This window comes from Triplophysa dalaica, chromosome 8, assembly GCF_015846415.1.
Source record: "Triplophysa dalaica isolate WHDGS20190420 chromosome 8, ASM1584641v1, whole genome shotgun sequence".
Classification (NCBI taxonomy): domain Eukaryota; kingdom Metazoa; phylum Chordata; class Actinopteri; order Cypriniformes; family Nemacheilidae; genus Triplophysa; species Triplophysa dalaica.
Window position 1 is genome coordinate 16,487,941 of NC_079549.1, and position 25,675 is coordinate 16,513,615.

At 36.2% G+C, this 25,675-nt stretch overlaps 4 protein-coding genes and 1 long non-coding RNA gene across 6 annotated transcripts in view; 2 read left to right on the plus strand and 3 right to left on the minus strand.

The window, feature by feature from the left end:
• LOC130427591 (uncharacterized) overlaps positions 1-12,267 on the plus strand; it is a 94,856-nt gene extending 82,589 nt beyond the window's left edge. Inside the window, exon 4 of the long non-coding RNA XR_008907321.1 lies at positions 11,613-12,267. This is a non-coding gene — a long non-coding RNA (uncharacterized LOC130427591). The remainder of the gene's footprint in view (positions 1-11,612) is intronic.
• A 728-nt stretch (positions 12,268-12,995) lies between these two features.
• Positions 12,996-17,278, minus strand: dnajb11 (DnaJ heat shock protein family (Hsp40) member B11). Its single transcript, XM_056754940.1, has 10 exons — positions 17,115-17,278; positions 16,542-16,698; positions 15,879-15,976; positions 15,436-15,568; positions 15,191-15,333; positions 15,036-15,118; positions 14,870-14,927; positions 14,391-14,502; positions 14,110-14,269; positions 12,996-14,009 (listed from the first exon to the last, which is right to left on the minus strand). Exons 1-10 carry the CDS (start codon positions 17,186-17,188, stop codon positions 13,945-13,947), a joined length of 1,083 nt encoding a protein of 360 aa, XP_056610918.1. The 5' UTR covers positions 17,189-17,278; the 3' UTR covers positions 12,996-13,944.
• A 340-nt stretch (positions 17,279-17,618) lies between these two features.
• rabl3 (RAB, member of RAS oncogene family-like 3) lies at positions 17,619-19,843 on the plus strand. The gene is made up of 8 exons (XM_056754832.1): positions 17,619-17,699; positions 17,962-18,053; positions 18,139-18,268; positions 18,379-18,493; positions 18,742-18,892; positions 19,030-19,101; positions 19,316-19,354; positions 19,489-19,843. Exons 1-8 carry the CDS (start codon positions 17,654-17,656, stop codon positions 19,543-19,545), a joined length of 702 nt encoding a protein of 233 aa, XP_056610810.1. The 5' UTR covers positions 17,619-17,653; the 3' UTR covers positions 19,546-19,843.
• Positions 19,844-19,971: 128 nt separating this feature from the next.
• On the minus strand, positions 19,972-22,419 carry LOC130427382 (granzyme B-like). 2 transcript variants are annotated; one of them, XM_056754829.1, is made up of 5 exons: positions 21,697-22,419; positions 21,286-21,433; positions 21,037-21,205; positions 20,692-20,952; positions 19,972-20,608 (listed from the first exon to the last, which is right to left on the minus strand). In XM_056754829.1, the coding sequence occupies exons 1-5, from the start codon at positions 21,737-21,739 to the stop codon at positions 20,447-20,449; spliced, it is 783 nt and encodes a 260-aa protein (XP_056610807.1). In that variant the 5' UTR covers positions 21,740-22,419; the 3' UTR covers positions 19,972-20,446. The 2 variants fall into 2 exon arrangements, with proteins under 2 accessions (XP_056610807.1, XP_056610806.1); XM_056754828.1 differs by having other exon boundaries at positions 21,286-22,419.
• Positions 22,420-22,550: 131 nt separating this feature from the next.
• LOC130427383 (granzyme B-like) lies at positions 22,551-25,551 on the minus strand. The gene is made up of 5 exons (XM_056754830.1): positions 24,425-25,551; positions 23,789-23,936; positions 23,512-23,677; positions 23,169-23,429; positions 22,551-23,066 (listed from the first exon to the last, which is right to left on the minus strand). The coding sequence occupies exons 1-5, from the start codon at positions 24,465-24,467 to the stop codon at positions 22,920-22,922; spliced, it is 765 nt and encodes a 254-aa protein (XP_056610808.1). The 5' UTR covers positions 24,468-25,551; the 3' UTR covers positions 22,551-22,919.
• Positions 25,552-25,675: the final 124 nt, after the last annotated feature.

Here is a 25,675-nt window from a genome sequence, read left to right on the forward strand (position 1 = left end):
CTAAGTATTTTTCAGGTTTATACCCAGGGTCAGGTGAAGTGCGCGTGGTGGAGGGATTCAAACAGTGAATAAATATTTAATTAGGAATATTGCCTACCTGCACAGTGTAAGTGGAAATTCAGGTTACCGTCCTCATCTCAATTCTTAAATTTCTTCAAGATCATTTTATAATACAAAACTTTGGTAAGTAGTTTTCATTTTAGTCATTTTATTTCTGCTCAATTGTATTCGTACAAGTAAACTATTTATTACACGATAATCTAAATGGTATAACATCTAAATTGTTAATATGGAATCACAATTTTGCTTTATTTATTAATTAGGATTTAGCAGCAGCTTTACCAAACTTAAAAAAATCATCCATGTGATGCGATAAACCAATCTTAAATAAATCACCCATGTGATCCGATAAACATTTATAAATTGAAGAGAAGTTTAATTTAACAGTTATCGATGATACATCTGCATTTTGATGAAAAGACAATGTAGCAAGTTTTGTTAAAATTGCTTTCAGACTACATTCCTCACTTTTTAATGCGATTTATTTTACATGGATTTTTTATGACAAATATAACTTAATTCGTTGTTTAATTACCTTAATTATGAACGTTAAGATGTAAGAAGATGACCCTTTTCTTCAATGTAGCCTACTCCACGGCCAGGTTCATTTCTAGCTTTATAGTTGAACTGCCTGCTAATAATCATCAATGTTTGTTAACAAATCACAGTTCATTAACACAGAGTTGCGCCCTAACATTTCTGAAACTCTGACACTCAAAACATATATTTTTTAAATTCGGTAATATTTAATACTATTCAGCTGCTCAACATGAATTAAGTTTCCATGTCTGCCAGTATTTTCGTACGGAGGCAATTGAGACGAGAAAGGTTTTAGCGTTTGTTCAGCACTTTTGAAGCTGCAACAGCTCCCGTACTGATGCACATAATAAGGAGCGATGTACTGTAGGCCTACTTACTGGTGTAGGTTTACAGGCGATGATCCATCATGTCAGACGAAAGCTTAAGTGATCTCAAGATCGCGAAATATAACGTTAACGAAGATTCCACGCAGACAACAATATTAGGCTACAGTAACTATAAATTGGCACAAAATCAACTATATATATTATTGTTATTATATCTTGCTATTCTTTCGTTTTCTACTCATATAATAGGCCTAACAATAATAATAAGAATCGAATGTTTTACATAGGCCTACCTAAACGCAGATAAATTGAGGGAACGATTAAGCTACATAACTAAGGCGAAATTATTTGTGATTAGTTTTTTTTATCATACAATGATATCGCAGATTTAAAATAAATATGAACAGTAAACATTATCTAGAAAACGACTATGGTAGATCAATTTGTAAACGAACTCTAATAGGGATTCAGGGGCACGGGAGCAAATTGCCCCCACTCAGATGTCACGATTCTTCTTGTAGGTTTCCCTATGTTCCACTTGTGATATCATCATCGTACGATGTGATAAAATCCTTTGGTAAACGAATAAAAACATTCTATAATAGTCCTAATAATAATAATAATAATAATATTAATATATCTACAATTCTTGACGATTAAGTACTAGAGATGCGGATGATTTTCACGCGCACGAAAAATATGGATGTCTGAATTGTATTGACATTAGAGGCTCTAGACATGACAATTCTAGTTCTGCTTGTCTGAAATATTTATTACTGTCATTGTTTCACTTGTACATTTATAAGCATAAACGTTTATTTGTGGGTGTCCGTGTAAACGACGACCCAATAGGATCAAGTAGCCTATTGTTTTTAAGCCTATATAAACTACATGTTAAATGATATGGGTTTGTCTTTTTTGTGGGTCTTCGCGCTGGTTTTTACCTGAAATGAAATCCGACTGATTCAGGCAGGGGCTTGGAAGCAAACGCGAGTTGTTAAGCGTGAGCACTCTGCACTATGTCATTGGGCAAAAGTATTTGACAGTTGGAATGATCTGTAAATACTTCATTAGACTGTGTATGAGTTCCCCCTTGTGCCTCATGGTCTAGTTCTGCTAAGATTTACAAATGAAAACATAAACAGAACAAAAAGAAATTTATCCAGCGTTTGAAAGCGGAGGAGGGGCTCTTAAGAATGTGATCTGCCCACTTAACATGAAAACCAGCAGTCTGTTGGCCAAGGTGAGATTTGACCCACCACATAGCTTATGTAGTGTTTCTGCTAATGAATTTCAAGTTAATTTGGTGTCGAACCTCCTCATGGTATGTCACAGGTAATCACTAATAGGTTTTTTGAAAACTCAACTTTATTTAATTAAAAATGTATTATAATATAAATTGAATTCTAAAATTAATTTTAAATACGATTTTTAGGTGTAAAGTCAATGAGTTCTTGTTTTTCTATCAGTTAGTATTGCTACTTTCTTGAGAAACTTTACAAGTAATCGGAAAAGCTTTTATGTATTAAGACACTAAAATGTAACAAAATTATCAGTGTATATGAAAAATCTTAATGTCCAGAGGATTGTCCTAAACATTCAAATATGTATTAACATAATGTTGGACTATACCTCTGTTTCCAAAACGTTGCATTAGAATATATGAGCAAAGTTCGCATGATCACTCCCTTGATTTCAGGGCAGTGTAGATGTAAAACTGAACCCGCCACATTCTACGATCTTAAGTAAATGGCCTTTAGAAAATCATCCCCAATTTTTATCAACTACAACAATTCAACCTGACATTTTGAAAGTTTTTCTGTAATGCTCTCTTCTCTCCCATCACTGGCAAATCTGTGTCTAGACAAGGAATCAATATTGACACAGTCACATGAACCAGACCTACCAAAGGACCGTCTCAAGGAGCGTGATGGGATGGGCGGATGGGAGTTGCTTATATCTACTGATGCTAAGGCCACATGTGTCGTCACTAACTTAATAGGGATCAAAGTCCACTTTCTGAGTCTGAAGACCAGGACAATAAACAAATTCCTAGGACTGAGGCCCACTTTGTTAACAACAATCAGAGTCATAGACACACATCGCAAACACCCCTAAGTAAACAGCAATAAATGACAAGCATCAGAGCTAAACATGGCCTTGTACAGAAAATCCAAGAAACAAGGGTCTTAAACACTTGTGTTGTAAAATTAATGAAATGACAAAAGTCTTTTAAGCATTTTCTTCAGACGTCCTAAGCCAAACATTTGGACAGACTCACCCACATTACTCACCACTTGTTACACCAGAGGTGGATGAGACTGGATATTGTTCATCTGGCTTTTCTAACTCTGACAGCCTATTCTGAAATGACAAGAGTTTGGCAGAAAATACGTTTAGTCAATCAACAAAACCAAGTGGCATAGACAAGTTTTGTTTCACGAATGAGAGGAACTATGATACTTAGTGTGAATTTTTTACTGCAACTCACCAATGTAGAACAGAACCATTGTCAGGTACTATCTGTGATTAGCATGTCATCTGTCTGATTTACAATTTGCTTTAAGTACAGACTCTCACTTTATAAATGGATCGGCAGATAAAAGGTTGTGCAATGAAGGGGTTTGCGCTCGGCTGTTCAGGTGGAGAGATGCAGAATAGACAAGTTTTGGGTTGAACAGTATTGCGTGAGTGTTTGTTAAAGTAGGAAGGGTCATTGTTGGTAAGCGTTCCTCAGTTTAACACATCACCAATCTACCTTCTTAGTTCTAAATCTTCTTTGGCTCTGTGACATTTTCCAAAGCTGGAATATATTTCTGAGTCTCTGATGCACTAAAACACAGAGTGAAAGGACAGAAAGAAAATACAAAGAGAGAAAGAGAGAGAGAGAGAAATGGGGACTGGAGCCAGTTCGCATTACTCTTACTTATTAAAACCTCAATCAGGTCTGAGAGCTCTGGACTAGAGCAGTCTGTCAGACTCAGCTCTGAACAGCACCACAGAACTTGATCCTTCTCCTTTTTTGTGTGATGTGTCTATAGTCGACATTTCAGTTCATTACAATCATGACTCACTGGCATGCACCAGGAAATGTTTTAATAAAAGGTATAAAAAAATCTGAAAAAATCAACTACAATATTAAGCTGAAATCTAACAGTTTGGATAAGCCTACTTGATTAAAAAATGTTGATAGATATGTTGTCTTGCTTAAAATTTAGACCAGAGGAGACAGAGAGTTGTATGCAAAAGTAGGAACAAAATATATAGATTTTTCGCCAACAACAACATAAACATACGTTACATGGACCAAACTTAACTTCTGGTAGAGCTTCGTAAAGAATCTATAACTGTTGAATAGTTTTGATGCAATTTAATACAATTAATATACAATAAAATATTAGTATAAATTAAATATAAAATAAAGAGTTATATTATAACAAACACAGACTGGAAGTTTAAGGGACAGTTCACCCAAATTTTTTTATTTGACATCAAGTTTCAACCTGTATAAATTACTTTGTTCTGCTGAACTCAAAGAAAGATAGTTAGAAGAATTTTCAGTTCTGGGACATCATTGATTACCATAGGGAAAATGTAGTTGGTAGTCAAAGGTCCCTTAGAATTGTTTTCTATCCTAAATTCTTCAAAATATGTTATTTTGTGTTCAACAGAACAAAAACATATTTTTTTCTATTGTAGTCAATGATGTCCCAGAAATGAAAAATCACTAACATTCTTCCAAATATCTTTCTCCAGGTTCACAGAACAAAAAAATTGAGACAGGTTTGGAGAACTTTGGGCTAGCGAGTGTGCCTGATCAAACCGTATATATGCCAAAATGACTTTTACATTTATATCAAATAAACCAATTGTTTTATCAGTATTGTTCTCAGTATTCATTTTAGCAAAAAGTTTGCAACAAAAAAATAAAGTAGGCAACTGAATGTATGCATCTGTGCAAATGTAAAGATATAAAACTACTGGATACTGGAGTGAATTATAAAAATAATTATTTTGCTTCCATTGTCTGTTTTGAGTATGTCTTTCCTCTTGCATCGTACACGGCTTTGAAGCCTTTCAGTTTGATAAGAATCTGAGTTGTGATGGGCATGGACTCTTAGGTCAGAGGTCGTGCTGGTTCTGTGATCTCGTGTTTGTTATTGCTATGCTGCCCTTGGCCAGGTTAACACAGCGCCGTCATGACGACTCACCGCACACCACGGAGGGGGAAGGTGGAGGTCACCCTCTTAACTGTGTTGATGGGACCCGGGGTGGCTAAACTAAAGTGGTGAAATATTATCCCACTAAAGAGGGGGAAATGAAGTTTCAAAGCACACTTACCACCATTGCTCCCATTCCCCTTGTCAGAATGACCGCCTGCCAAACATGCTGCACTGGGTAAGTGACAGCTGGAGAGAGCTCTCACACTTCACAGGGCTTCATCTGTAATCTGTAATGGTGTAAAGTCATTAGAATAAAACTGAGAGGGTAGGAACTAAGTAAAAAATAAAATGGATCGCAATTTAATTTTACAGTTGGACGGATTCAAATCTATATATTTGACATATTAGGTTCATGGTCATAACATATATCTAAAATTATTATTGTATTTTTCAAATTAAGTGACATGTCAGTCAGTTTTCAGTAAGTTGGCTAATGATTAAGGATTCCTGTCTGGATGATGTTAAGAGAAGATTTTCGAGGAAGAAACAAAGAAAAATTCAATCAATGTCAAGAGCTCATTTTCCATTTTAAAATATGTCTTCATGCGTGATAGAGACATAAAAAAATCATTCCACTTTCTTTTTCCATAGCACTTCATTTCAAATGTTTCATAACATTTTCTCTCCAGAGTCCTAACTTCTAGGTTTTTCACAGTCAGTAATACTAACTGTAAATATGCATAAAAGCTTATTTGGTGAAAAATATAAACAAAGTCCAGTGGTAACCACGTCACTAATGATAGCAGATCAAACAAAATGTTCGCACACTGAAAACCGCTCCACAAGTTTAATAAATAACCAGCAACGTTTCGACCAAATCACTAATGCCAGCTGGGACTAAATGCACAGTGTTAAAAGTGCCTTATATAAACAAAGCAGTTTGATTCAATGTACATGCATTGCCATCTATAAATATCAGACTTTTTAAATTATTGAGTTACTTAGCGTGACGTGTTTATGAGGCATTCCCATTTACGCTAACAACATAAGTATATCTTTGCCATCTTATGAATTTATTTGGCATCTTGTTGGGTCTATTTGTATGTGTAACAAAAGATGTGGTAATCCATTAAATCCTCTCTCATTGAGGGTACCTCATGTTACCAGTCGGCCTACCTTCCCTGTCCTTTTCATGGATGCTAATGCAGAACACATTGAGGGCCAAAGCGCTCAGACCCAGGCCGCGGTAAATTGGGCTAAGAGAGCTGGCGCAGCCACTTAATCAGCCATTATTTATGGGGCTCAGTGGTTTAAATCAACAAGAGCAGGAACTGGGGCCAGGCCTTATGGGTTTATAACTGCTGTCAAAATAATCACATACAGATATATTCATCAGAGCTCAAACCAGATCAGTTTAGTGCCCCCCTCGCTGCTTAGTCTCTCACATTCTTGACACTTTCCTTTCTGTTAGTGAAACAACCTTCCTTCCCAGAACTGCTGGATATTGGCTCCTTCACACATATGCCACACACTTTTTTGTAACACTTAACTCTTGGACTTTGCTCAGCACGGGTAGACCCTCTACACCGCAATGACAGCATACCTTAATATATTGGAGAAAAAGATGTTGGCAGACTTGAGCAGTGAATGGAAGGAGGATGGAGGGATGGATTTTAAAAGAATGGGATCTTGAGTGTAATACATGTTCACTGGAACAGAGGTTTCTGGGGAACTTGACAGGGTAAACTGCTGTTTTGGCCCTGAAGAACAGGGGAGGGCTACCAAAGAAACAAAGCTGCTGGGAGACAATGGTGTAACCCTGCGTGAGGCTGAGATTCTGGGTGATCCTCATTTTCCATGTGCCATTAATTAAGTTAATAGCCTTCAAGCTATTTACAGGATAAAGACTCTCAGATGAAGGGTGGGGTAATTTGATTCAAAAGCAGGCATGTGCATTAATGGTTATGCAACAGCTTGATTTCAGTTAATATACAGTATAAAAATGCATAACATTTAAAAACAAATCGGATGAATGATGGCTTGGATTTTACAACCTAAAACTTGACGTAACATTCAAGATGCAGACATGTATTTAGAAATCCATAAACAATTAAAGTAAATAAAAAAAGTCTGTCATCGTTTACTCAACCTTTTGTCATTTCAAACCTGTATGACTTTCTTCTGAAGAACATAAAAGAAGACAATCTAAACAACAGCGAAACCCATTGACTTCTATTGTACTGACACAAAACTAACGCAACTCAACGAAAAGTGCCGTTGATCGGTTACCAACTGTAATTTATGTAATTTGCTAGAATATGACCAAATTTGACACTTTAAAGGATTGTTCACCCAAAAATGTCAACATTTTCGTACCCTCTTGTCATTTCAAACCTGTTTGACTTTTTTTCTTCTGCAGAATACAAAGGAAGATATTTTGAAGAATGTTGGTAATCGAACAACGGCAGTATTCTTTGACTTGCATTAGTTTTGTGTCCGAACAATAGAAGCAAAGGGGTATCGCCGTCATCAGAACATCTTTGTTTGTGTTCAGCTGAAGAAAGAAACCAAAAATGTACAAATAGAAGAGTTAACACAGAGAAGTGGGAAATAGTTGTTAGAGTGAATAGAGAAAAATAGCCAACACAGCATCTGTAGCACCTGGTTTCTCTCTGTGGATCTGTGTGGCGAGTGGAGAAGGGGATTGGTGGTGAGCTCAGGGGTCTTCTCAAGGACAAGGCCAAATCTGTCTCTGCTTTGTGCAGTTCTAGGTGGAATCAGGGCTGCAAGGTGGCTTGTGTTTGCAGGCTTGGGGGTCTGGCTAGAAGCAGTGTTTTGGGGCTTTCTTACTGATTGGGATCTAATTTGTTGGCCTCAGTAGAAGGAACTTTTTCCAGCCTCCACCCAAGGGAGTCTGACACAGGAGCCCTGGAGCATGATGACTGACGGCCTCTTTTCAATGCTGGGACCAGAAAACACAGCTGTCGAAAAGGTCAATGCTATGATCGAAGAGACAATAATATTACACTTTTCTCTTTTAAACGTGTTTGACCATGATCGTCATCAAAATTGTGCTTCTAAAGTATTTTTTGGGACTCCCCCCAAAAAAAGGAAAACCTTCGAAAAGCAAACAAACAGACAGTGTGTGCCACTTTTAGTGACAGATAGGCACTCACTTATCTATATCAGAATCAGATGCTATTAGGAGTAGGTCAAAGCAAACAGCTGAAGGCCAGGCATCCCTGTGTTCACGTTTCTTAATCTAATCTAGATAAACCTAAGGATGAGCTGGACTTTGAGTCCAAAACAGACAGGGAATTGGTTTGGTTTGTTTGACAAAGTGATTTGAGTAAAATTGTCCTTATTCAGATCACTGGAGAGAGACAACACAACAGCTACTTAGCATTTTTGGTTTCTACCGTATTGTGAATAACACAAAAATGCATACAAATTAAGACAATTTCACATAGAGAACTCCCCACACCTTCTCATGTAAGTTTTTGAGGCCTTGATACCACTGTGTGTGATACCAGTGTCTACATGGGCATGCATTAACACACATACTGGGCCAGAGGAAGCTCTGTTTGCAAGTCCAGTCTGCCCAGCATCACACTAAGTGCTCCTGACAGCCAACCACACAGTTATTAACTGTGATCCGCCACCACAGGGCCTGGGCACTGCTGCTGTGGGGAGGGCGTTCGATGGGCTCCACAACCTCACAAAGGCTGCTTTCAGCAGCCCCCTTTGCTCTCTAGTCCCCACACATCTCTAATACACACATACTGTACTTTCTATGCACATACTTTTTGGCTCATATTTAAGAACCCATGTGTCTGCTAAACTGGTTAGTGTTTCAACAATTTGGATGTGGGAGAATCAATTCACCAACAACTTTGCAAGGTCAACCTAAGTGCCCAAAAAGCTTTGGTGTGGTACCGTGGTACCATGATGCAGTGATGGAACAAAATGGTCACACCAGTGGTACTTTGGAATGGTGTTGTACTGAATAAATAGTATATTCATCTACTATGCTGTATTCGCACAGGGAACTTACTAGGAAGAAACTCAATGGGCCTGAAAGGGATGCTGTCAGAACACTTTTAATCTAAGCTGGTGGTCTTGCCCATGTTTGTTTCTTTGCCCTCACGCGTCTCAGCCAGCTCTTCTTGAGCACGTAGTTGCTGAAGTCCACTGCCATCCTGTGAAATAGGGATGCAGTATATTTGAAACATTCTGGGGAGAATGGACATCCATAATGACAGCTGTCTATGTTTAGCCTTTCAAATATTTCAATAAACAGCAGCTCGTCCTCGCAAACAGACGGGTTAAATCGCTGAATCGAAAAACCCCAAGCCACTTTTTCCTGACTGTGTTTCCCATAATTAGAGCCCATAACTCGCTGTTAAATAGTTGAGGTTTTTTCTCCTTTGAATCGACAGTCTTTTATATACTCGCACGGTCGTGGGGCAGTGCTGGCCGCTTCAAAGCTGCGCTGGGCTGAGCACGACTGACATGCATTATTCTACACAAGCGCTGCCTTTTGTTTCCCTCAGACTGCCGGCCACAAAATAGCTGGATTTATCCATCATGAAGCTTTAGTAAAAGGAGACACAGTGTTAATGTTGTCAAAGGTCAAATCTTATAAAGTAGGCTTGCCATTAAAAAGTGGTGTTAGAAAATAATGATACAAAAGAAGGAGAATGTATTGTTCAGTATTTTACTGTGTACAGCTTTTATTCCTTCAATTAAAAAAAGAAAATGGCGATGCAAAAATAATTACAACACTCAAATCCTGTGGTAACTCAAGGTTAAAGATAATACATTTATTATTGATTACTTATAATACCATTTATTTAATAAAAATAATACATCTATTTGGTTAGTAATTCGTTAATTCATTTCAATGTCTCTTATTTATTAAAGACAACTCATTTGGATATTGAAGGTTACCCCTTTATCATGCTTTTTGCTCATTACAAATAAAGGTATAAAGAATTAACAAAACATACTTCAAAGTCAGGGTAAGCAGAAGAGTAGATGAGTAGAGGAAACTTTCTTATTAAAACATCAGGCCAAAACTGTAAAAAAAGATATGAGACATTTAAATGTTTTACCTGTCACTGTATATCTCCATCCACACCTATATTAATTTACATTTAGTCATGTAGCAGACGCTTTTATCCAAAGTGACTTACAAATGAGGCATAGAAGCAATTGGAACAAAAAAAAGCATAAGTGAAGTAAAACTGGTCTCATACAGCCTAACACAGTATACAAAGCTACTTTTTTTTAAGGATAGAAGGAGTAAAATAGAAGTAGAAGTCAGAACTAATCAGTCAGATGCTGAATATAGAGATGTGTTTTCAGCCGATTCTTAAAGATGGCTGCAGAATCTGCTGATCTTGTAGTAACGGGCAGATCATTCCACAAATGTGGCACAGATCCAGAGACGTGAGAGTGATTTTTTCCCTTTTTGGGAAGGCACTACAAGAAGTTGTTTGTTTGCAGAGTGTAGGGATCTGGTGGGTACATAAATCTGTATAGCGAGTGAAGATGTGGGGGTGCAGAACCAGTGGTGGTCTTGTAGGCCAAGACCATAGCTTTGAATTTGATGCGAGGGACTATAGGGAGCCAATGCAACTTAATGAAGAGAGTAGTTACGTGCCTTCTCTTCGGTTCATTGAAGACCCCTCTTGCTGCTGCATTTCGGATCATCTGTAGAGGTTTGAGAGTGCAACGCATTGCAATAGTCCAGTCTAGACAGACAAGAGCCCGACTAGGACTTGCGTTGCACGCTCGGACAAGAAAAGGTCTAATGTTCCTAATGTTGCAGAGGATGAATCTACAGGTCCGGAGGGTTCTGGCAACATGATCCGTGAAGTTTCATCAACCACTCCCAGCCTTCTGGCCATTTGAAGGTGTGATGGTCAATGAGCCAAGTTGAACGGAGAGGTTATGTTCAATCTTTGATGAAACATTTGTTCAAAGCTAAATGGCAAAAAATGTGCACATAATTCAGACTAAGAAGAGATTTAAACAGCTGATTTGTCAACCTGAATGTGTGATAACCAGCAGTAGAAATTCACCCTTCTATAAGTTTGATATCATTGTTGGAGTTCATAAAATGCAAGCATGCTTGTATCCTAAATCCACCAATCAATGGGAGCATTAAAATTTGTTTGGGAGAATAATAGTGGAAGAGAGGCATAAATTGAAAAAGTTTATCCCGTATGTTTGTGCAAACTCTAACACACACATTACCCCCCATTCATACTCTGCAAAGACACCTTCTTTCATTCGCTTAATTACAGTGCTTGTAACACTACAGTGTATACAGTATTAAGTAAACTTAACTTTACACATCTGCTTAGACTGTCCTATATACACGTACACCTATTTTCTTAATCTTTGCCTAACAAACACACGTAAACACACAGACAAAAAATATTCAGAGTGAAATTCACAACATGTATAACCACACTGTAAAACAGTCATAAAAACAAATGCCTCTAATACTTCCTAGGCACTCCAGGCCACACCCTGACAGGCGAAGTCCCCCAGGAGAGAGACCACCCGTCTTCTGATGCGGACACAAGGAGCAAAGATCATTCTTGATTCAACACAATGTAACCTCCATCACAGCTCAGCAGCCGAAATAAAACTACCTGCAGTGCTGTCAGAGAACACAATCGCATGGGATGGAGGGTGAACTCTGTGTCAAGACAGGCCACAGACACACAACAGACTGCTTCAGGAACATGCTCTATTAGCAAGTTATTAGCATACATATTGTACATAAATATGCAATTTATATTTCTATTATTAATGTATATGTATTTAACACTTGGAAATTAACCAATATTACTATTAACAAAAGGTCACATGCAAAGCATTCACAAACAGTGTAATGAAGACAGGTCTTGTGAAAAAGGCTGACAGAAGTTGGGTGGGATTCCACTGCATGATTAAAGACACCAAAACCCTTTGATGTGTAATGAGCTTTCCATAATGTGGCCATTAATAACTCTGTTCAAAAGATGTTTCAGTTTTAAGAAACAATTGATGATTTGTCTTTCTTCCATCTTCTGAAAATTAACCATGGATTTATTATAGTAAAAGATTAATTACCATTTGTATAAACAGATTTCTTATATCAAACCTATGGTGAGACAATGGCATACATTTAGTATTACTATGGACTACTATGGATTGTATAGCCTATGTCTCAAGATGCACACAATAATGATTTTTAATGGTATTTAAAAAAAAATCAAGTTAATTAATATTTTTTTTAATCTGTAGAATGCAGAATATTCTATTTTAACAAAGGTCTCGTTTTATTATTAATTATAAAGGTCTATCTGCATTCTAAACAGTTTTGAGAAGATAAGCTTCAAAGTTTTTGCATTCCATTTGACTTTGTATATTAAACTAATGTAAATAAGTTGAATAAGAATATTTGAATACTGCAATTTTTACAAAAAATAATAATAATAATATTCAAAGGCAACGACTGTTTGTGAAACATTGCCTGAATAGGCAAGATATTAAAATTGCCTAGATATGTATAAACTGTTGGTTACCACAAATCTAACGAAACTTTTTCATACTACATGTGATACATATTTGAGCCATTCTGTAACAGCGGTCCTACAAATCATCAATCATTTGCTGCCCTCTACTGGACAAATTAGTAACCGTTTACCTGACGGCTGTTGACACACCGACTCGAACAATGTACCACTCATAAAATCTTCACTTAAATTGTAGATTAGAAAATGTTTTTATATCCTACACATGTATTGTATTTGCATTAACGTTTTCAAGCACCCAAGCTTTACAGTCATGTCGAATATAAAGCAGGCTAATGCTTTAAAATATAGAAACATTCCACCAGCAGTTCAAGTTAATTTTACACGTCTTTCATTAGAAACTTTTAATTTTCATTTGAAAATGAGAAATATTTCCTTCACTTGGGCACAAGAAGTTATTTTTTCTCTGGTGCAGTTCACAAAAAAGCAAAGGAAAGAGAAGTTGGTAGAGACCCACTGGGCCAAACACATGAGGGGTGTGGGGAAGGTTGAGGTAAACAAATTGAGATAAATCACATAAAATTGACATAAGAGGGAAAAACTAAACAGAGGAGAATGTATTTTGTAACAGCAAAAACCAAGAAGGCTAATTGTCTCTCAGGAAACAGACCTTTAGTCAGAAGACAAAACTGAACCAGGCTGACAAGAACCTCAGCAACACACAATAAAATATGGTATGCTGCTCTTTACAAAAACAACAGCAACTGCAATAACCGTGACAACTCTGTTCTTTAAAACAAACATGTACACCGAAGAATTCAAAACACTCACATAACTGTTTCTTTCTTAAAACACGGTCTTGAATCAGTGCTGAGGGAGGTTTTTAGATTGTCCACTGGTTTGAAGCCTCAGTCCTCCTGTATGTGTTGTCTGTCTCTCACTTTACCAGGTCAGCTGTCATTCGACACTACACTGCTCCGTGATTGGTTGTCTCCATAAGTGTTTCTGACAATTAAGCTGATGAAAAATGTCTTTAACTGCTTATTTCAAGTACAAAACTAGGGACTGTGTAAAAATGTTTTGGACAAAAATGTACTGGAACAAAAATCTGTTCCATTAATTTTCCATGACAAAACAAATCCTTTAAAAACAGAAATAAGGGCTGGAAATAAAAAAAAAAAAAAGGAAGTCAATCTATCCTGAGAACAATCTGAAAACAATAAATACACCCTCATTGCTTGTTCTTCAGTGTATTTAAATGTGCATGTTTGTAAAGGGCAGTCAGGGACAGGGAATTCAGTCCTGATTTACTTGGCTGGTTTGTCAGTATCCCTGCAGTCCATTATAAACCTTTTGGGATGATGCCTGCTTCAGAAGCTGACTTATACCTGAGAAAAAAGTATTTGTATTAAATCTATTCACACATACACAACATACAGAAACAACACCAGAGTAGCATATAAGAAAACTAAAATTCAGTTCTCTTACCATCCTTCTGCTGGTCATCAAGCTGCTCCTTGGGGAAATCTACATCAAAGGTGACTATAAGCGATCCACGAATATTATTGTTATCAAAGTTAGGCAGACCTTCGCCCTTCTTCTGGAGACGAGCTCCTGGTTTAGTGATTTTATCCCTCACAATGTTTACCTGCAGGACCAGAAGAGTTGTTTGTGATGATGTTTGCTTCTTTTAAATTCCAGTAAAAAATGCATGACATATATTGCAACAATAGCTATATAAAAAGTAAAATCTGGGAAGCAGAACATGCCTTGTGTCCATCTAGATGAGAGATTTCCATTTGAAAACCAACCAGAGCCTCTACCAGAGAGATGGTGACATTTGTATACAGATCATCCCCTCTGCGCTCAAATACAGGATGCCTGGACAAATACAAATTTACAGCTAATTAGATTTACTACTTCAAACAGCGAAAATAACTACATTTTATAGTTTAAAAGCACCTTCGATATGTATATAAAAAAGGATTGGAAATAAGTGAATTGGGCTGTCAATAAATAAAAAGGCTAAGAAAAATCTCCAAATCAAGATAATTTAAATATATGATTATTATTAAGGGTAAAATATCGAATACACATAAGAAATTATGCATTTGAAGTAAATATACGTTTAGTTTCCCATAACATTTAAAAAAAATCACTGGTCTACAGCCACACTGACATTCCATATTATACAGATTCGCTAAATCAAAATTAAATTAAATCCACTGACTGATACTATTAGTCTTACTTCAAGACTTTGATGCGGAAACGCAGATCTCCAGGTTCACCATCAATATGAGGTTCACCTTCAGAAAGAGGAAAAAACAGAAATATAATACACAATCTTAACATAAATTAAATGTTACTTGCATGTTACTGTAAGAAGTTGCAGTATACACAGAATTGTTTCATACCTTCTCCAATGAAAGGGTATTCCATATCATCTCTCACACCCTGCTCGATCTCTACCTCTAATGTTCTCTCCTCATTAACAAGCCTGTAAACAAGGATAGATATTTAATGGAAAATCATGACACCAAAGTCTGAGCGCATGTTGTGTTAAACTTACTTAATATTGGGGCATTCATCACAGACGACTTCCTGTGTCATCTGAAAACGACCAGGTCCTAGCTGTGTGGTTCTCATTTCTTGACGACAATTACATTTTCTTTTGCCTGGAGCTTCTTTTGATACAGGTTTGTTTCGTACCACCTTCATGATAAAAACAGGTAAAACAGGAATGAGAAAAAAAAAAAGGCATTACGACATATGATACAAGCAAAGGAGAATGATCACAAGACAAAAGAAACTCACCTCAACAAAATTCCCAGAATACACCTCTTCTAAGGTTACTTCTAGGTCCAGTATTATGTCATTGCCCCTAGGAATATCTCGGTTGGCTGTCTGCCTGTTTCCACCGAACATAAATCCGAAGTCTCCAAAGAAACTGTCAAATACAAACAAACAAATTTTGCAAAACAGCAGTGACACTGCATCTATACAGGGAAGAATGTTTTTCTTCACTACTACAGTATTATCCCCTTGGGTTTTTGTTTCTTCCCATAGGCATTGTTGACTTGTTCAAAAACATTAGACATTATTAGTAAAATTATAACAGACTCATATCACAAATAAGCCAACAACACAATGTTAGTAGACAAATACTGTAAATAGTAAGAATATGTCACTCATGGATTATTTTATTAGGTGTTATATTTGTAATATGTCCAGGTTTAAAGCATGACAATTTCGTTTACCTGGAGAATATATCACCATGTGAACCATGATGGCCTTCCTTTAACCCATCCTCTCCATATGTGTCATACTGTTTCCTTTTCTCCTGATCTGAGAGAACCTGTGTTTGAAGGGTACCATGAAATTAGTCTTTTTCTCCCTAAGAAACATTAAGATTAATATATACTAGGAGAAAGAACAAGCATCATCCGTTTTATGAACATGAAGAAAATCCTTTATAATGACAGATCACAAATATTAACACACACATTTTATAAACATTTAATTGTGTCTAGTCTTACACATATGAGCTTTACATTGTAAAATTTGCATAGTGAGATTACAGATCGACGAGCGACACTTTTTTGTTTTGGTGATTTTCCAACCATAGTAGGGAAACCAGAGATCCCTCAACAAGCCACGCTTGAGCTCCACGTCATTTATCTCATACATAATAAAAGCATACGCTTCAACCAATCAGAGGCAGCCACACATTTCCTGCAACCAATCAATTTCCTCCCTCAGTTGGTTTCTAATAACAACGCTCATGCTTGTCAAATTCGGTGTTCTTTTGAGACTTCATTCAGCATTACTTAATCGGAAGCTTTGGTGACAAAACAAGCACGAACTCATAAATGAAACATTCGTATTAAAATGACACCTAACGTTACATACAATCACCATACCTCGTATGCAGCTCCAAGGTCTGCGAATTTGTCCTGGGCATGTGGGTCATCTTGGTTTCTGTCCGGATGAAGCTGCAATGCCAGCTTTCTGTAAGCTTTCTTAATATCTTTAATCGATGCTGATTTACTAACTCCCAGGATTTTGTAGAAATCCCTCCTGTAATAACACAGAACGTTGGGACGTTTGAATCGTGCATTCATTATTATCCCTCAATGATGGGCAAACAGACTGGGAAACAATCATTTAACATGGTTTATCCTTTAACAGCGTTATATATAAAACAGACATTTATGTAATCTTGTAGAACAGTAGTTATTTAGCAGCAATGACAAGTTATCAGTCTAGCCATTTGCGCTTGAGTGACAATTCTAATGAAAACATATTACCTTTCACATGTATACTCATAAATAATACATTTATTGAAAGTACAATATATTAACGATTTTACTTAAAGCAGTTTGACAAGCTTTGCCTACACAATGCATGGGCAGTTGCGTAAACCAATCACAGCGAAACATGTGTACAAGTGAGTTTATAAAGCAGCATCACTAAATAACGCGATCTCTACTCACCCGCCAAGTACTGTAGATATTAAATACAAAAGCAGTAAACACACACTCGACAGTTTCATTCCTTTAACAGCCATGGATCCTTATTTGTTTCAGAAATGCAATAAAACACACCGGCTTTCTGTGTGACGTCGATCAAAAGCGCCCACTTCCTGCTTTCAATCGCAGGTCCCGCCTCTTTACCAGACGGAAGTGACATAATCGATGGGTGTATTTCTAAATAATAAAAATAATAAAACTTTGTGTTGATACAGTGATAATGATTCGATTAAACTCATTTTGATACAGAACTAATTTTCGTTTAATAGTATAAAAAAAACTATATCAAAATATGTAATAACAACAAATACGATTTGTTTTGTATGTATGCATTTATTGTTATTATTATATTTAGTGTTATTATTTATAATTTGGCTACAGCAAAACTATATTAACGTTTTATTTTCTGTAACATATTAAACATTAGTCCGCGCTGGGCTACTTTTATTTTGTCCTAGTAAACTGACGTAAAGCAAGTTTACACGGCACACTTCCGGAGAGCGATGGCATCTCTGGAAAGGGTAAAAGTGTTGGTTTTGGGGGATTCTGGTAAGATAAATTAAATCTAGATATATCGGTCATAATTTTTCTTTTTCAATAGCTTTGTAATGCAAATCTACATTTAAAATGTACGCATGTTGTACTTTACTGGTCTCAATATCGAGGTGTTACCATGTCATATTAGCTGTTACTCTTCAGTTAAAAAAACGATAGATCTAGAATACTATCGCGAGAATACTATCCACATGGACTTTTTGGTCGTGATTCGTGAACAGTGTTTTAAACAATGTTATTTAATGTTTATCTACAGGAGTAGGAAAGTCATCTCTTGTACATCTACTCTGCCAGAATCAAGTTTTGGGGAACCCGTCATGGACTGTGGGCTGCTCAGTGGACGTCAGGGTATGTCGACAATTAACAATGATCATGATTAAATTGTTTTGTAACCTCACTATACAACGCTATACAAAGCCAATGTTTTCCAAAGGTGCATGACTACAGGGAGGGAACTCCAGAGGAGAAGACGTACTACATTGAACTCTGGGATGTCGGAGGGTCTGTTGGCAGTGCCAGCAGTGTTAAAAGCACCAGAGCTGTGTTTTACAATTCAGTAAATGGTAAAGAATCTAAGCCAACAATTAAGTCATAGACTGTGTTAGAACAAACTGATGATGTGTAATAATGTTTACCACGGCTAAATTTCTGTGTTTGTCATTTATTCCTACAGGTATTATTTTAGTTCACGATCTGACCAACAAGAAATCCTCCCAGAATCTGTATGGCTGGTCACTCGAAGCCTTGAATAAAGACTCCTCTCCAACTGGGATCATTGTATCTAATGGGTGAGTCAATGTAAACGTCTGAAACTGTAAGAAAAAGGTCGCATCAGTAAATTGCTTCTTCCTCTATTTGGGGCCAGATTATTTTCCCTTAACTGAATTATGATGGCCTTGATTGGATGTGCTTTCTCTCTTTGATATGCTTTTCTCACATTTTAGTGAAGTATTTCAGAATGCAATGGAGTAAAGTAATTTAATTGTTTGTGTATTTTTCTCTGATAATTCATATTAGTTGTTTCTTGTACCTGCAGGGATTATGACAGAGAGCAGTTTGCAGAAAACTCCGTTCCTCTCTTGTTAATTGGCACCAAATTTGACCAGATCCCTGAAAACAAAAGGAATGATGTCCTCGCTCGAACTGCCTTTTTATCTGAGGACTTTAACGCTGAGGAGATCAACCTGGTGTGTGCTGTGCTGATGTTGTAATGTTTTCAACCAATTAAGTTAAAAGTTATGAAGACAGAAAAAACATTTGACTTTTAAATATCTATTGGAGATTTTGGACTAGTGAATTGAGAGATTTATGCTTTCCTTCAAAGGATTGTACGAGTCCTCGGTATCTTGCTGCTGGGTCATCAAATGCGGTTAAATTGAGTAGATTCTTTGACAAGGTAAATATATCTCCTGAAATCATAAACAATTGTTGATTTGAACTTTTACAGTATCAACAGGAAATTGGATGACCTTCTTGCCTTTAGTTCTTATGCAAAAATGTAATACCTTAAATTATGTTTACACCTGTACAACGGGTATAGTTTTTTTAAATGAATTCATGTGCTGTATTCAGGTCAAATATGAACAAACTAATGTTATACATTACTTTAGGTAACAGAGAAGAGATACTTCACAAGAGACCCATGCCAGGTGAGAGGGTGCACACCTCTTGCAAGGGTTTTGTGTTTTGGTTTAAAATTCCTTAAAACAATTACACATTTTGTGTCTAGAGAACAATTGAATTAAATTCTGACCAATTCTTAAATTCTTCTTTTTCTATATAGATGCAGAGTTTCAACGACAGGAGGCGCTTTCATTTCAAGAATCTTCACAGTGATTGAGGGTGTTTGTGTGTGTGTGCGGTCTGGAGTCTGTAGGCTGGATGAGTTAAGTATCAAATATGTTGTTTGATAATCACTTATCTCATGTTCAGGGATATTTATATTCAACTGTATAATGTTAAAAATTGAACTTAAGTTTATATTAATTTGAAAACCACAGATAGTTTTCCACTTCGTTTTAATGTTTACTCTTTGTACTAATTGTTGGCGTGGACCCTTTTTTTGCTTGAAATGACTTCTTGCTCAACGGTAATCTGTAATACATGCAGTTGTAATAAACACAATTTTTATAGATTCATTAAGGAGAGACATTACATTTGCATTGTGTCTTTACTTCATTTTTAAGATTAGTTGGTTACAATTTAAATATTTGAAAAGTAGAAATGATCAATATAATAGTCACAATATCATAATTTACGATTCGTTTTTTTTTTGATATTTGTAATAAAGAAATCAAAGACACCTCCTTACTATACTAGCATGTTATTAAGTCTGTACACAGAGCTAATAAATAAAGACGTTGTTTAAATAAAATTATATTTTGTGTACTATTCAACCTAATATCTAACACCGCTGTACTGTTGTCGGTTAACATAGCTGCATATAGATATTTACTTCCGGCTACACAATATATATACTTATCATTTAATGTTGACGCGTTTTTAAGACACGGATTTACTGAGTTTGGCTTTGATCTTCAGCTGCAGTCTGAAATATTAAATCAATGAATGTTTTAACACTCACATTTGTTGAGCCCAAACAAAACAGATCTGCAAAGTTTATTTATAATTTCAGTACATGGCAAAGCACAAATGAGGATTTGACACTTCCAGAGAAGAAAAAGAAGCACAGTATAAATGCAGACTGCTAATATAAAAACAATTCAATCCAATTTTAACTTTCAACCTTTAATCTTTTTTTTAATCCAGGGGAGGAAGGAGGATATTTTTACATAGACTGCAGGATACTTTTTCCTTTCTTCTATATTTTCTGTACAGTTCAAAGTGTATGTAGCAATTCCAACTGGTTTACTGTTGCAGAGAAGAGGACTTCCAGAATCGCCCTAGTGAATAAATCAGAAAAAAAGAGGGATCCAATATAAAGTATGTAAAATACAATGTAATGTCATGTTATGCAATTCCTTACCTTACAAAAACCATCTTTTCCATTTGAAACAGAACAGATATTTCTCTCAGAGTTGAACCAGTGCTTCCATTTGTGACTACATTCAATACTGAACTGCAGTTTAAGAATGATTTCACGTAACACACTCGATGGCTTTTCTTCGTGTTTATTTATTATGCCCCAGCCAGCAATGGAGCATTTAACAAGGGCTGGTGTTTTTCCATTTTTCTTAGGAAGACCCATAATTTTCACAAATTTATTCAATTTGGCTTTAGTCTTGAGCTGCAAAAAACAGAAGCCACTGAATTAATTTATTTTCAAAGTAATGAAGTTGCAAGATATGAAGTTAGAATCCCAGAAGATTACCTTTAGTAACATGATGTCATAGCTGTAGTCTTTCTCGTTGTTCACTTCAAACAAAGGATGACGCATGTATTGTTTCACCTGGATCCTCTGCTGGCTTTCCTCCTTCTGACTTATGTTGTGGGCTCCCAGAACAACCTCAAAGTGACTCCGGCCAGAGAAATCATTGCGACTGTGCAGACAAAATTAAAATTAGGGAATTTAGACCAAAGCAAATTTACAGATAAATTACATGCAGGCTATATAACATACTTTAAACAGTGGGCTGAAGTTAGAACATAATCATTTTTTATCAGCATCCCACCACATGTGTGATGTCCATTATGCTGGAGAGATGCTAAGTATGGTCTAGAATGCGGTTTAGCCTCAATTCCTCCTATAATTCCACTCTCCATCCCAACTGTGACAAAAACATAAATCACAGCATTATCATACTTGCATTCAAACATGGTTTAAAGTTTTTGTTAGTTTTAATTGTTTCATTATAATTTTTTAGCAAATTTCAGCTAAGCTGTCAATTAAAATATTTACTTTACATTTATCCATTTAGCGATTCACAAATGAGAGAGCGTTTACAATTTTTTTTCTATGAGCTAAAAGCAAGCATGTCCTATGAAGCCAAGACAGCCTTATTTAAAAAAAAAAGATTGAATTATATCTTACCAGCAGTAGATACACTGAAGAGGAGAAAGGTGTGAAGAAACATGGTGCAATTCTCTACCAAGAAGCACGATCTTTAAGCATTAGATTAGAATATGCTTTCATTTGACTCAAACCCACCCTGTACTCTCAATAATAACTCCTCCCTGCTATCCACTTATGTGTACACAAAGTCAAAAGAAGCCAGCAGCAGAATAACTAACAAAGGGCAGTCACAAAAAAAGAGGACCAAAAGTGAACAAGACATACAATATATCTACATCCATCCAAAAACTACTTTTGATAAACATTCTTGCTAATTAATAGCAAAAAGGCATTCCTAAAACGGTGTTCTTTTTGGACATTTATTACTTTTCAAAAAGACATTAACAAATGATTTTTGTCATAACATATCAATATATGTTGGATCAAAGTACACAGTTGTGTAAAGATCTGTAAACCATATAAACCATTTGGGTATGGGTCACCATATCTGACTAATAGGTTACTTTCACTTCAACATGTCCCACAAAGGGGCTTTCTACAGCTTCCCTCCCACACTGACTTTGCACACTGGGGTCATATATAGAAACACGGAGAAATTCATCAAAATTTATCAAATTTAGTGACGTGCCTACAAATAATAGTTGACCCTGTCTTCAATTCTCACTTTTACCCACACATACTAACATCCCATGTTATGCTCATTTTGAAAAAAATGTAAAGCTATGTACAGATATATCAAATATAATGTCAATAAAACATTCTATAGGCTGCTACTGTATTTAGTTATGTTATATAGATATTTTTTTGTGGAATAGAGATAATAGTCTATTATATGAACTTAAAAGCATGCAGTAAAGTCTGTTATAGGAAGATCTTTTCAAGTTTTTTAATAATCTCAATATCACAGATCACAAATGCACTGAGGTTATGACATTTGCAGTAGATGCAAGTTAATATATATGCAGATTTTCTACTATCCTTATGCACAAGTTTTTGTTAAAAAAATTTTTTAGATCTTATTCGTCACCCTACAGTGAGCAGAAAATAATGTTGTTGGAATAAATAACATACAAATAGGAAATTATTTAAATCACATACAAGAATTCTAAGCAATTCCCTTTTAATTCTAGGGAAAATAACTGGCTGAGCATTGGTAAAAAATAATTCAGAGGGCTGACAGTTACATGTAAACATTTTGGTGCACAGTCGTGTACTTTATTTAAGAGACAATTGTACTCATTTTATGTGTGTTTCTTAATCCAACGAAAGAAGGCGGGTATTTTAACGTAGACCTCAGGGTAGAGCGTGTTTGTGCAGTAATCAGGAGATGTGTATGAAGCTATTCCTAGAAGTTTACTTTCACAAATAAGTGGACTGCCAGAATCACCCTAGAAAGAGACAGATTTATTGCTTACTGTAGCGAAACATTTAGCTTGGTAAGCAATAGCATCTATTGTTTGTTAATATAATTTACATTAATATTGCAGTACCTGACAGAAAGCCTCTCTCCCATTTGAAACAGTACACATCTGTTTGGCAGAGTCGAAATACATCTGCCAAATCGTTTCACACTCTTCATTAGACTTTATTTCGAGAGTGACTTCATACAGAATGCTTGATGGCTGTTCGCTATTTGTGTTGATCTTTCCCCAGCCAGCAATGGAGCAATTTCCATGGGATGGTGTTTTTACATATTTGTTTGGAAGAGTCACAACTTTCACAAATTTATTTAGCTTGGCTTTGGTCTTCAGCTGCAAATAAGAGAGCGCACTGAATTAATCTGTTTTAATGAATATGAAGTTTGACAAAGATATAAAGTTCACAAAGGATTACTTTTAGTAACATGATATCATAGTTGAAGTTTTTGTTGTTGTTCTGTTCAAACCCAGGATGAGGGATGTATTTCATTACTTGGATCCTCTGCTGGCTTCTTTCTTTTTGGTCGATATTGTGGGCTCCTAGAACAACCTCCAAGTGTTTTTTTTCCCCAGAGACATCTCTGCGACCACAGACAAAATAAACATAATAAAGAAATTTAGACCAAGACACATATTTATAATAATCTTAAAGTCTTGATCAAAAGTACACATGCAGACGAGAACATACTCACTTTAAACAATGGGCTGCAGTAAGTACATAATTCTCTTTTATCAGCATCCCACCACATGTGTGATGTCCATTATGCTGGAGAGATGCTAAGTATGGTCTAGAATGAGGTTTAGCCTCATTTCCTCCTATAATGCCACTCTCCATCCCAACTGTGACAAAAACATGAATCACACCATGACCAGACTTGCATTTAAACATGGTTTACATTCTATTTGTTTGTTTTGTATGTTTCAGGTAAACAAATATTTGTCACTCTAATAATAATAACTTTACATCCGATTTTATACTATAACGACTTACAAATAAGAACACATTTAACATTTTGTCAATGAATTATCAATTGACGAGGCCTACAATGCAAAAAAGGAAAAAAACTCTTAGTTATGCACTAGTTAACTAGCCAATCATAGCACACCTCGCTTCCCAAAGCGATGAGCATCGTAAAAATTCTGTGTTTCAGAGAGGTGGGGCAAAGAGGAGATACAAACATTCATGGTATGTGGAAAATACAGCGCTTTTGAACCTTAAATCGTGTATAAACATTACATTACATCTAAAACAAATGATAATATTTGTTTTAGCTTTGTCATATCACCCCTTTAAAATAAATTAATATAAAAAGGTTTAAATTACTTGCCTGCAAAAGAGATGCAGAAGAGGAGAAATATGCGAAGAATCATGCTGTTGTTCTCAACCAAGAAGCACTTCCTTTAAGCGTTAGAGTTGAATACGCTGTCAAACTACTTCTTAAACTCACCCTGTACTCTCTATATTATAGCTCCTCCTATCTTACCCTCAACCAACACAATGACATAAAAGTCACAAAATGCATACAGTGGCAAGAATAAGTATTTGAACCTTTTGGGAATTCATGGCTTTCTGAATAAATTTGTTATAAATGTGATCTGGTCATAAGTCAAGGGTATTGGAAAACACAACCTGTCTAAAAATAATAACACAACGTTTTTTTGATCTTTCATGTCTTGATGAGATGTGAACAACCAAAAATTTTTAATTTTACTTGTGGAAAAAGTATGTGAACACTTGAGTAAATGACCTCAATAAAGCCAATTGGAGTCAGGTTTTAGCACACCTGGAGTCTTGTTAAGATAATAAGTTTGGAGGTGTGGACCACGGCTACATTGACTGATAAAAACCCCTTAAACGTTTGCAGTTTGCTCTGCCCAAGAAGGACATGCTTATGTGATCCATGCGTTGCCAAAAAGAGCATTTAGAGGATCTATGATCAAGAATGGTTGAGTTACATAAAGCTGGCAAGGGTTACAAAGTTATTTCTAAGACTTTAGAAATTCTACAGTAAGGCAGACAATCTACAAATGGAGACACTTTGCAGACTGTTGCTACTCTACCAATAAGTGGGTTCCACAACGAAGACTCATCAATGAGGTAAAGAAACAAGCCCGAATGACAGCCAAAGATTTGAAGGCATCATTGGAACTTGCTTACATCTGTTCATGATACTTTTACACGTAAAACACTGAACAAGCAGGGTATCCACGGCAGGACACCATGAAGGCAGCCACTGCTTAGTAAAATTAACATTGCTGCACGCCTGAAGTTTGCAAAAGAGCACAATGACACTCCACAGCGGTATTGGCTAAATGTTTTGTGGACTGATGAAACTAAGTCATAGCCCAGAATACAGGAAGCGCCTGGTTGAGGTTATTGTTGCCAAGGGTCCATCAGTTTTTAATTTTAAAAGTTCATTTGTTTTTACACTGCCATGAGTGTGTTAAATAAAGACATGAAAAATCTGTTTTCTTTTTAGACACTTTTTTTTTGTCAATACACTTTTTAAACAAATTTTTTCAGAAAACCATGAAATTCCAAAAGGTTCACAAACTTTTTCTTGTCTCTGTACATATTC

Bases quoted from the DNA above. Each gene is read 5' to 3' on its own strand.
- dnajb11 (XM_056754940.1), bottom strand. From the start codon at position 17,188: ATGGCTGTTAAAGGAATGAAACTGTCGAGTGTGTGTTTACTGCTTTTG. The intron at 15,977-16,541 runs GTATGGTGATTG...CTTCAAACACAG, and splicing joins ACCTTGGAGCTGCATACGAG to GTTCTCTCAGATCAGGAGAA. The intron at 15,334-15,435 runs GTGAGTTTCTTT...TTTATCATGAAG, and splicing joins ATTCTGGGAATTTTGTTGAG to GTGGTACGAAACAAACCTGT.
- LOC130427382 (XM_056754828.1), bottom strand. From the start codon at position 21,482: ATGTTTGAATGCAAGTATGATAATGCTGTGATTTATGTTTTTGTCACA. The intron at 20,953-21,036 runs GTAATCTTCTGG...TGTTTTTTGCAG, and splicing joins ATGACATCATGTTACTAAAG to CTCAAGACTAAAGCCAAATT. The intron at 20,609-20,691 runs GTAAGGAATTGC...TTTATTCACTAG, and splicing joins GAAAAGATGGTTTTTGTAAG to GGCGATTCTGGAAGTCCTCT.
- rabl3 (XM_056754832.1), top strand. From the start codon at position 17,654: ATGGCATCTCTGGAAAGGGTAAAAGTGTTGGTTTTGGGGGATTCTG. The intron at 18,054-18,138 runs GTATGTCGACAA...TGTTTTCCAAAG, and splicing joins GCTGCTCAGTGGACGTCAGG to GTGCATGACTACAGGGAGGG. The intron at 18,893-19,029 runs GTGTGTGCTGTG...TTTCCTTCAAAG, and splicing joins ACGCTGAGGAGATCAACCTG to GATTGTACGAGTCCTCGGTA.
- LOC130427383 (XM_056754830.1), bottom strand. From the start codon at position 24,467: ATGATTCTTCGCATATTTCTCCTCTTCTGCATCTCTTTTGCAG. The intron at 23,430-23,511 runs GTAATCCTTTGT...TCTTATTTGCAG, and splicing joins ATGATATCATGTTACTAAAA to CTGAAGACCAAAGCCAAGCT. The intron at 23,067-23,168 runs GTACTGCAATAT...GTCTCTTTCTAG, and splicing joins GGAGAGAGGCTTTCTGTCAG to GGTGATTCTGGCAGTCCACT.